The sequence below is a fragment of the Mycetomoellerius zeteki genome, unplaced genomic scaffold, assembly GCF_001594055.1.
Source record: "Mycetomoellerius zeteki isolate Tzet28-1 unplaced genomic scaffold, Tzet1.0 scaffold277, whole genome shotgun sequence".
NCBI classification, from domain to species: domain Eukaryota; kingdom Metazoa; phylum Arthropoda; class Insecta; order Hymenoptera; family Formicidae; genus Mycetomoellerius; species Mycetomoellerius zeteki.
In genome coordinates, this window is record NW_017257257.1 from 25,227 (window position 1) to 34,085 (window position 8,859).

General features: G+C 39.6%; 1 protein-coding gene across 1 annotated transcript in view; it reads left to right on the forward strand.

Annotated features, from left to right (window-relative positions):
• Positions 1 to 7,428, forward strand: part of Pits (Protein interacting with Ttk69 and Sin3A) — a 21,553-nt gene extending 14,125 nt beyond the window's left edge. The window contains exons 2-5 of the mRNA XM_018450337.1: positions 4,971 to 5,122; positions 5,265 to 5,451; positions 5,688 to 5,935; positions 6,028 to 7,428. Coding sequence (XP_018305839.1) covers positions 4,971 to 5,122; positions 5,265 to 5,451; positions 5,688 to 5,935; positions 6,028 to 6,168 — 728 coding nt within the window. The 3' untranslated portion in view covers positions 6,169 to 7,428. The remainder of the gene's footprint in view (positions 1 to 4,970; positions 5,123 to 5,264; positions 5,452 to 5,687; positions 5,936 to 6,027) is intronic.
• Positions 7,429 to 8,859: the final 1,431 nt, after the last annotated feature.

The following is an 8,859-nucleotide window of genomic DNA, read 5'->3' on the forward strand; positions in this document are numbered from 1 at the left end:
CCCTCTATCTGCTCCGTATGCCGTAGGCGAGGCCTCGGTGACTCGCACGCGTGCACATCGTCATACTACGAACGGTGGAAGGCGGGGAGAGGATGGAGGACGCATATCTGCGCGCGGGATTGCGTGTCACCACGAACAGCCGTGACCGAATGATGATTCTTCCCGCTCGCTCGCTCGCTCGCTCGTGCGGCCAATAAGTCGGTCGCTTGTTGGTATATTACACGAAGCCATTCCTTGCCTCGTCTCCTCTCGCCACCGGACACCTCTTAACCCTTTCGAGAGAGATGCATTCGACGTTATTACGTACCGAGGCGCTTTACACAGAGGCGTGTTGATACATAGGCTCCCTGCGCGTATTTTAGCTCCGCCGTTAAAAATAGCACTTTACGGACGAGAATGACGTTTCGTATTTGCAAAAACATAGGCGGCGGAGAGAGAGGAAAAAGAATCGCTACGGAATCTCTTCTCGCTTGTGAATTATTATCGATATATATTTGAATATTCGTGACGCGATTGTGTAAAGCGGATTTTAAAATGCCGATTCTGTTTACTCGGAATTTCTACGGAACTTGTATTTTATCTATAGATTATAACATGTTTATAATCATTATGAATATATGCGTGTCATATGTTGATATCCGTTCGTACCCTTATTAGTCATTAATTTTTTCCTAGGGTTATTAAAACACATCCGTTTTTACCAATGTTAACTTTAATCTCACAATCAGTTCAATTTACACTGAGAGAAATGTTTTGTATAATATGTGACTTGTAAAATTTTCTTACTATTTAATTAAAAAATTTTATTATTTTAACAAAATTTTTAACTTATTTAACTAATCGAATGAAGGGTATTGCAATCAAATTTTGGTTAGAACAACAAATTTTTTAACTTACAAAAACATTCTTATTTTTAATTAAAAAATTTTATTCTAATCAAAATTTGGTTAGAATAACAAAATTTTTTAATTAAAAAGTAAGAAAGTTTTTGTAAGTTACATATCATACAAAACATTATTTCTCTCAGTATACTCTTCTCATTTTTTTCCTAATTTTTAGGTCTAGAAAAAGATGGATAGAAAGAACGATTTTGCTGAACGAATTATCCAAAAATTTATCTAGACACACATCTGAAAATTTTGTTGGACCGTCTAAATAATTACATAACAATCTCAAGCATGATGAGTAATGCTGCAAAAAGTTTTGACATTCTAGCGACCAGTGCGTCCTACATTATTTTGATGATCCAACAAAATTATTTTCAGATTTGTATCTAGCTGAATTTTTAGATACTTCAACGAAACTCCTTTCCACGTAAGGAGTTAATTGAACCGAGATTAAAATTAAGCTACATTGATAGAAACGGGCAATAATCGCGACCAGCATTATTTCGCGCGACATTCCGGGGTCAATGCAAGCCACTACGTGCGTTTCGAAAGCACACGCGAACTTCTTCGAAGCCCTCGTAAACAATGACGTCATAGCGCTACTTTGTTCCCGATCTTCGCTTAATTTTCCACAAATGCAGACAAATCAATTTTTTTTTCCGCGATAACATGCACCGTCTCCTCACTCACATTCTCGACTAAAAAAAAAGACTCGATATCAAACGGCACGATATGCTAAACATAGAATTCAAATGCGGTTCATATCGTGTTTCAAAGTTCGATTTATCACGCTTATCAAATTATTCACACGTAATCGTAAAGTCTCCAAGGTTCCGGGGCGGTGCGGATTTGTGGGCGTCGAAATTTCGAAAGTTTCCGAATGGTTGGGGAGTATTTGGAACGTATCTCGTTGACGAGTAACGAGCGTACGTGAGCGGAAACCCGTCGAGGTCCATCGCTCGACGCGCGTACAAAGGCGTCGCGCCAAATGCGAGTAATTGAAGCAAGTATGTATTCCGCTCGCTCGCGACGAATCGTGACTGCGATTAGAGAGGCACAGTGAATGCAGCGAAACGTACGAACGCGTGATGATCAGAATGAAGAAAAAGATGCTTGTCGACGTATTATGCGCGTCATATCGCACGTTGTATTCTTAGAACGAGCTGCTCTATTTAATCCTTTGATCGCGCTGACAATTCTTGGAAGTTTTATCTCGTCAAATATGTTAAATGAAATCTATAAGAAACGGAAATTACAAACTTCCGCGTTAATGCGAAAGACTTGTCATTTTTCCATCAAGAGAGCTTTGTGTTAAATGAAATTAAAGAGTCAAAGTTCTTAGAAAATAGAGATGGAAAAAATGGCTTCAGTCAAATTCGCTGAAACTGTGATATTTCGTAGATTACGAGGTGCTGATTAAAAGTTTCCATTAGGAGGTATATAATTACAATTATGAAAGATGGACAGATTTTAGGTACTGTAGCACTATTTGAAAGTTGCTATTTTGAATCTAATCAGATTGAAAAGTATCTTTATCTATTATTCATTTTTTAGTAACTGTATCTTAACATTTTTATGCACAAATAATGAATCAATTAATGTAAAGAACACATATAGTCGTTTTTAAAAAATTATGCAATTTGCAACATGCAATTACATTTTTTTAAACACAATACACAATTGGTGTAAAGAAGATACAGCCATGTATTTTCTTTATTTTAGTTTAATCATATTATTATTATTATTATTATTCTGAATATAACAAAAGACATAACATTTCCAAAAAATGAGTAGTTTAGTAGATAAATTTTTCAATCCGATCAGACCCAAAATAGCAACTTTTAAATAATGCTACTGCAAAATCTATCTATCCTGTTATGTCAGTGTTATGTCTATGGAAACTTTTGAATAGTATCTCATAATTTACAAAATATTACAGTTGCAACCAGTTTGACTGAAAGTACTTTTTCCATATGTAGTGCGGAAATTTCCTTTCTCTCTAGACGAGAAAGAAAATGTATTGAAGTCCGTGATGACTATTTTGCTTCGATTTCGTGGAAGTTCTGCTTTCGACTTTATTTGACGAGTATATCAACGAGTATATGACAAACATTTTGCGGCAATTTAGTACTATCAGAATTATCCAATTGCGACGTTTCTGTTAGTTCGTAGATCACGGGAGAGTCACGAGGGGCATACGTGTAGAGACTGTAATGTTGACAGAAATTACATGTATGCGACACGATAAAGCGTAGTGACTGAAAAGAGTAATCGGTCGGCGATACATAAAACATCGGGTAAACGATCGGCGCGTGTCGAAGGCCAATGACGATACGACGCAATACGGTAACGTGGACGTGTCGTGATGATATGTCGCCGTTGTCATAGTCGTTAGTCGTTATGCGACCTGTACGTTAATCACTTTGGCCGCTTGTTAAGTGGCTCGTCGAGTAAACATTATCAAAATGCACCACCTCGTGACGACGTGCGAACAATCGTCGCGAATAAGCCGACTTTTCGGCGTACATAACGATAAGCTTCTACGAAATCGATGAGTAACTGTCCTGTCATCGATCAAAAATTTATATTATTATATACATAAGAGTTGATAGAAACGTTTATATTGATTCTGTCTGAAAAAAAGTCTGGTTGGTAATGGCTACCAAATGATGAATGAAATAATTCCCATCAAATATTCGATTAATACAAAAAGTAATTTTACTTTTCTGAATATTTATTATTTAGTAAGTATTACCAAACATAATAACTGTAATCAACCATTTGGTAATACTTACTAAATATTTAAGGAAGTAAAATTACTTTTGGTTATATTAACCGAATATTTGATTAGAATTATTTTACTCAACACGATAGATGTTATCAGACACTTTTATTCGTGCTATCTTGATAAAGACATCTTCTAAAAAATTAACGATTTCGCTATGTTTATTACGGTTAAAGTCGCGAGATGAAATAACAATTCCATAAAGTTTTGATACTCGCAGATTTATCTCAAAGCAATAGGATAGGAACACTTTATCTTGGATTTCTATTCAATTTTATGTCGGATAATTCATACTAGAATATTTTCAGGAACAAGAGTTTCTACTTAGAGAAGTCAAAGGTCAAATATATTTAACTTCGTAACGACTAGGAGGTATTTTAACTTACTGAATCTCCTCATCGAGGCGCGGATTCACGTAGGATCTCGTGGAGATCTCGATTCAAGGTCTATCGAGCGATCTCGAGAAATGCCGTTACTGACGTAATCTAACGTGCGGATAACGATTTGCTCATATTCTCGCCTCGTAATTGTTTCGCTACCATTATCGGTATCGGCGAGAAAAACGACATTTATTTCTGCTCGCCAATGAAGTCATTGTGCTATAAAGGCGATTATTATAAGGAGGAAACATTCCGCGCAGATTGCACATGGCAAAAAGTGGACAAGTGGGCAAGGACAATCTCAACTCACGATAAATTGCGATCGCTCGTCGTGTCACGCCACGTATCGATCACTCACCCTTCACCCTCGGAGAAATCCCTGACAAGCTCGCTCCCTTGTCATTCATTCTTCTTTGCGGATTCAGAAACTCGTGTTTTGATTTAACAAAAAAAAAACTAACAAAACACGTACGAAAAGAAATCGCGTTGAATTACTGGAATAACGTGTGTTTTAATTTCATTACATTGCTTCACTGTTTGTTCATTTCATTCTATTTTTTTTTATTCTGTCTCTACTTTGCACATAAAGATAGTTCTAAAAAAGACGCCTGAATAATATGACCTTTGCACTTCGAAAGAAAAAAAATGATACGCATCTTTAAAAAAAAGTGGAAAAGAAGCAAAGTAAACAAGTGGAAGGTAGAAAGCAAAAAATAAATCTGCATAATATTGCATAGTTTACTTATTGCATTTCATAATTATTGCGTCTTTTTGGGGTAAACTCTTGAATGTTGTGTGAATGCATTTTTTTGAAATATTCGCTTTGAAAAGTTCCCAGGGCTCGATATTTAGAATACTTATTTGTTCAGATATATATTGAATAGCACGCATTTGACGATATATAATATACATTTTCAGGAGCATACGTTGGACCATCCATACCGTTGGCACCTGCCAATGTCGCGGCCAATGGTGGAGGATCGCCTCTTCGTCCAAGAACGAGTCCTCCACCACCGCCACCGCCGAGTCAGGAAGGCGCCAACGATAATTCACAATCGAATCATCATCAGGTACGCACGAGATACATGTTAATTATCTAACTGCTTCAGCCGGCCAGCCCATTCATGGGCGACGATCCATATTTATCTGCGCGTAATGAACGTTTCTGCGCGCCTTCTGGCCTGAAACTGACGGTGACACTTCCTCTTTCAGGGCACAGCGAATGGTCCATCGCCAATGGCCGCTTTAATGTCAGTCGCTGACAATCTAACATCGCCTGAGCCGGTACCACAGCCGCCGAACAATCCCAGTCCCACCAGCAGAAGTCCGCCGACTACAGCCACGAACGCTCAGCAACGCAGTGCTTCTAGAGGCTCCCAGCACAGTCCGAACAGTTCAGGTAATTTTAGTAGTATTATATTTTTATATTTATCTCTATGTGTCTCTTCACATATTTTATCTGTTATCTTGATATAGTCAAACGTATTGTCTATACGAATTATATCTGTATCTTATCAGACTTCTTGACGAATCCTATGATATATAAAAATAATCCTTTTAATGTTAAAATCAAGCTTTTTGTAAAATTGCAACGAGGGGTGTCAAGTAACGATTGCGAAAAAACTGTACTTGCAGGTTCATCGGGCAGACGGTCCAGTAGTTCAAGGCAGGTGTCATCCACAACCGTGACGACATCCTCGGAGGGCGCAGTTGCTCAACCGACTGCCGGCACTGAACCGGTCACGGCGCCGACCCTCAAGTGTACTCTGTGCCAGGAACGCCTGGAAGACACGCACTTCGTGCAGTGTCCCAGCGTGCCGCATCACAAGTTCTGCTTCCCATGCAGTCGAGACAGCATAAAAAGACAAGGTGCCGGCTCAGAGGTGAGTATCTCTGATATTGCATTTTGGTTCCTTTTTCAGATATTCCACCAACAAGCCTCATCAACGATATCCGTTCTCGTTTTTCGTTTCAGGTTTATTGTCCGAGCGGCGAGAAATGTCCGTTGGCGAACAGCCAGGTACCGTGGGCCTTCATGCAGGGTGAGATAGCTACCATCCTAGGCGAGGATAACACGGGCACCGGGCTCAAAGTCAAGAAAGAAAGAGAATCTTAAAGACCCTCTTTCAATATTGAATCAGGGCTCAATTTTCTGTTCCTCTTTGTACAGAGGAGCTGTTATATGGTTGGAACCGTGAAGGTTTCACCGAACGCTTTTGGTAACGGTGATAAAGACTCGTTGGCGACACGCGGGAGAGCCAACGAACGATTCGAGCCAAAGACGTTGTCTGGTGCGATACGGATTCTCACGAAGTTGATGTTGACGTCAATGATAAGGGGAATACTATGGGGAGGGTAAAACGAAAGAAAGGATGGGTAAAGTTGGAGGGAGGGAAAGTGGACGATTTGATTTTATTCGAAGCCGGCGATTGATGATGCGTTTTAATAATGTGATCGATATCGTACGATATTTTATCTTTTGCGACCGGTTTTGAGAAGAAGTCTTTGGCAACTTGCATATTGGCGGTCGATTGTTCTGCTGCACACATGTACATATGGATTTCGTAGAGATCGGTTGAATTGACACGACGGAAGCAGCGCATTATTTTTCGCGGAGCGAAAATTTAGAGGAGCAGTGCGCGACGTTGGGATCGCGACGACAGTGATAATGCTGATAATTTGTTGCCCGGTTGGGTTTGTACTTAGGCTCGATATGCCTTTCTTCATTGTCTCTTGTATCGCGGGCATAATTGCTCGCGTTATTTTACACATACATACAGACACACGCACAGACATTGCAGACACACACATATACATAAGAAACATACACACAGACAAGTACATACTATATACAATGTACAAGAACACATTTCACGTACACTTCGAAACGGAAACTTGACTTGGTATTGCGAAACGTACGCGACCGCATTGTACTTTTATTTTTTTTTCGTGCGCGTCTCCATCGGATGATTGGAGTCGTGGATTTAATCGGGAGACACGGTCGTGTCTTGGCGCTAAGAGGAAGTGTGAGACTAGCCGTGTCTCTTGATTAATGAAGACAAGTACTGTCTCCGCGGCTATCGCCGCCCTTTTTTCTATTCTTTCGTTTGTATACTCTTTCTATCTATACTCTTCACTCGTTGTATTATATAATAATTATATAAACATACGGCGGACACATATTCGGACCCAGCGCACGGGTTTTCTGTACATTGTGTATATGTGTACATACCTACATTATTAATAAAGCGTATAACTAAAAAAATTTTTAATGTTTTTTAAGTGTACAAAAATCTATATTCGTTTTTGCGTTTTGTCTTATTAAATTATTATTATCCTCTCTCTCTCTCTCTCTCTCTCTCTCTCTCTCTCTCTCTCTCCGTCTTTCTCTTTTTCTTTCGTTTCTTCTTTCTTTTTTTGTTTTCGAACGAAATATGTTGTTATCTCTCCGAAAGACGCCTTTCGACATGTAGAGACACATGACGTCTATCCTTACTTGTTTTTGATTTCTCGCTCGCGATGACACACGACGTTGTGTTTTACTCGCGCTTCTTACAATCGCGCTCGTCCGGTCTTCGGGGGAGAAAATAACAAGACAAAAAAAAAGTAGAATCACGTGAAACACGTGAGCACATCGCGCCATCCAGTCACTCCGCGAAGCGGATTATGTAATATGATAATATGTCCGACTGTACAACGTCCACTTTCGCCTTTAGTTTATGCGCTAGACCTTAAGTCGAGGGCCTTTTGGTTTTTCATTTTCACCGATGAAAAAGGCACGCCCGTCAAAATAGGAACCACATACTCGCTATGTCTAAACGATAAAAAAAAAGAGTGAAGGGGAAAAAAGGCAGGCAGAGGCACTCGCTGGACGCGCCCGAGGGGGATCCTCTCGCTGAAAGGGGTGTCCCTTTTTTCTTGGGCGCGCGCGCGCGGGCGGCTCCTTTTGTATATATTTGTACAAAACAGATCGGTACATACACACGTACACACACATACATACACATACATAAGCGAAAGGGGAGCGGTTGTCGGAAGTTGTCGCAGGAGAATGAAGCGCTTGGAAAAATAGAGGATTAAAAGAAGAGAGAGAATACACTTGTATCGTGCTGCGGATGGATTCTGCCGAGACTCGAGATATCCTTCGGCTCCTTGTCGACGGCACGCTCCCTCGTTTCAGCGACGACGGATGATATTTCGAAGCTACGTCTCCGTTTAAAGTGCGTTTAAACTTGTAACGTTTTTTTTACGTCGTATCACAAAGTTACTAGTATGACGATACATCGAAATGTTACGATCGCATTTGTCGCGATCGTAATTGAAACTGACAGGTAAAAAGCAAATATAAGATCGAAAGTGACACGAACACCTATTACTCCTATTGGTGAAAGTAAGGAGTAGAATTAATATATCATGGATTGTTAAATATATTTTATTTCTTTCTATGTTGATTTTAATATCAACAGTTATAAAATATATTGACAACCAGATATATATATATATACTCTCTAAAATTTTTAGAATAAATCTCTGAAGAGTGAAATTTCATTCTTAAAGATTGAATATTGAGCCATTCTTTCTCAAGACTGGCTCAATTTTCTTCGCGGATTATGTTGATCTCCTTGACAATACGAGCTAATGTTACAAGTTTAGACGCGTTTTAGCGTCGCGCAAAAGTCACCGATGGCGACGAACTAGACATCAAGGGAAGCGCTCAATAGTAATACTTCTCGCAACTGTAACGCGGCATTCATCGTTGAGTTCCGATCGAGAGAATAACTCTTCTTCGGAGGCAACTCTTGGCCGA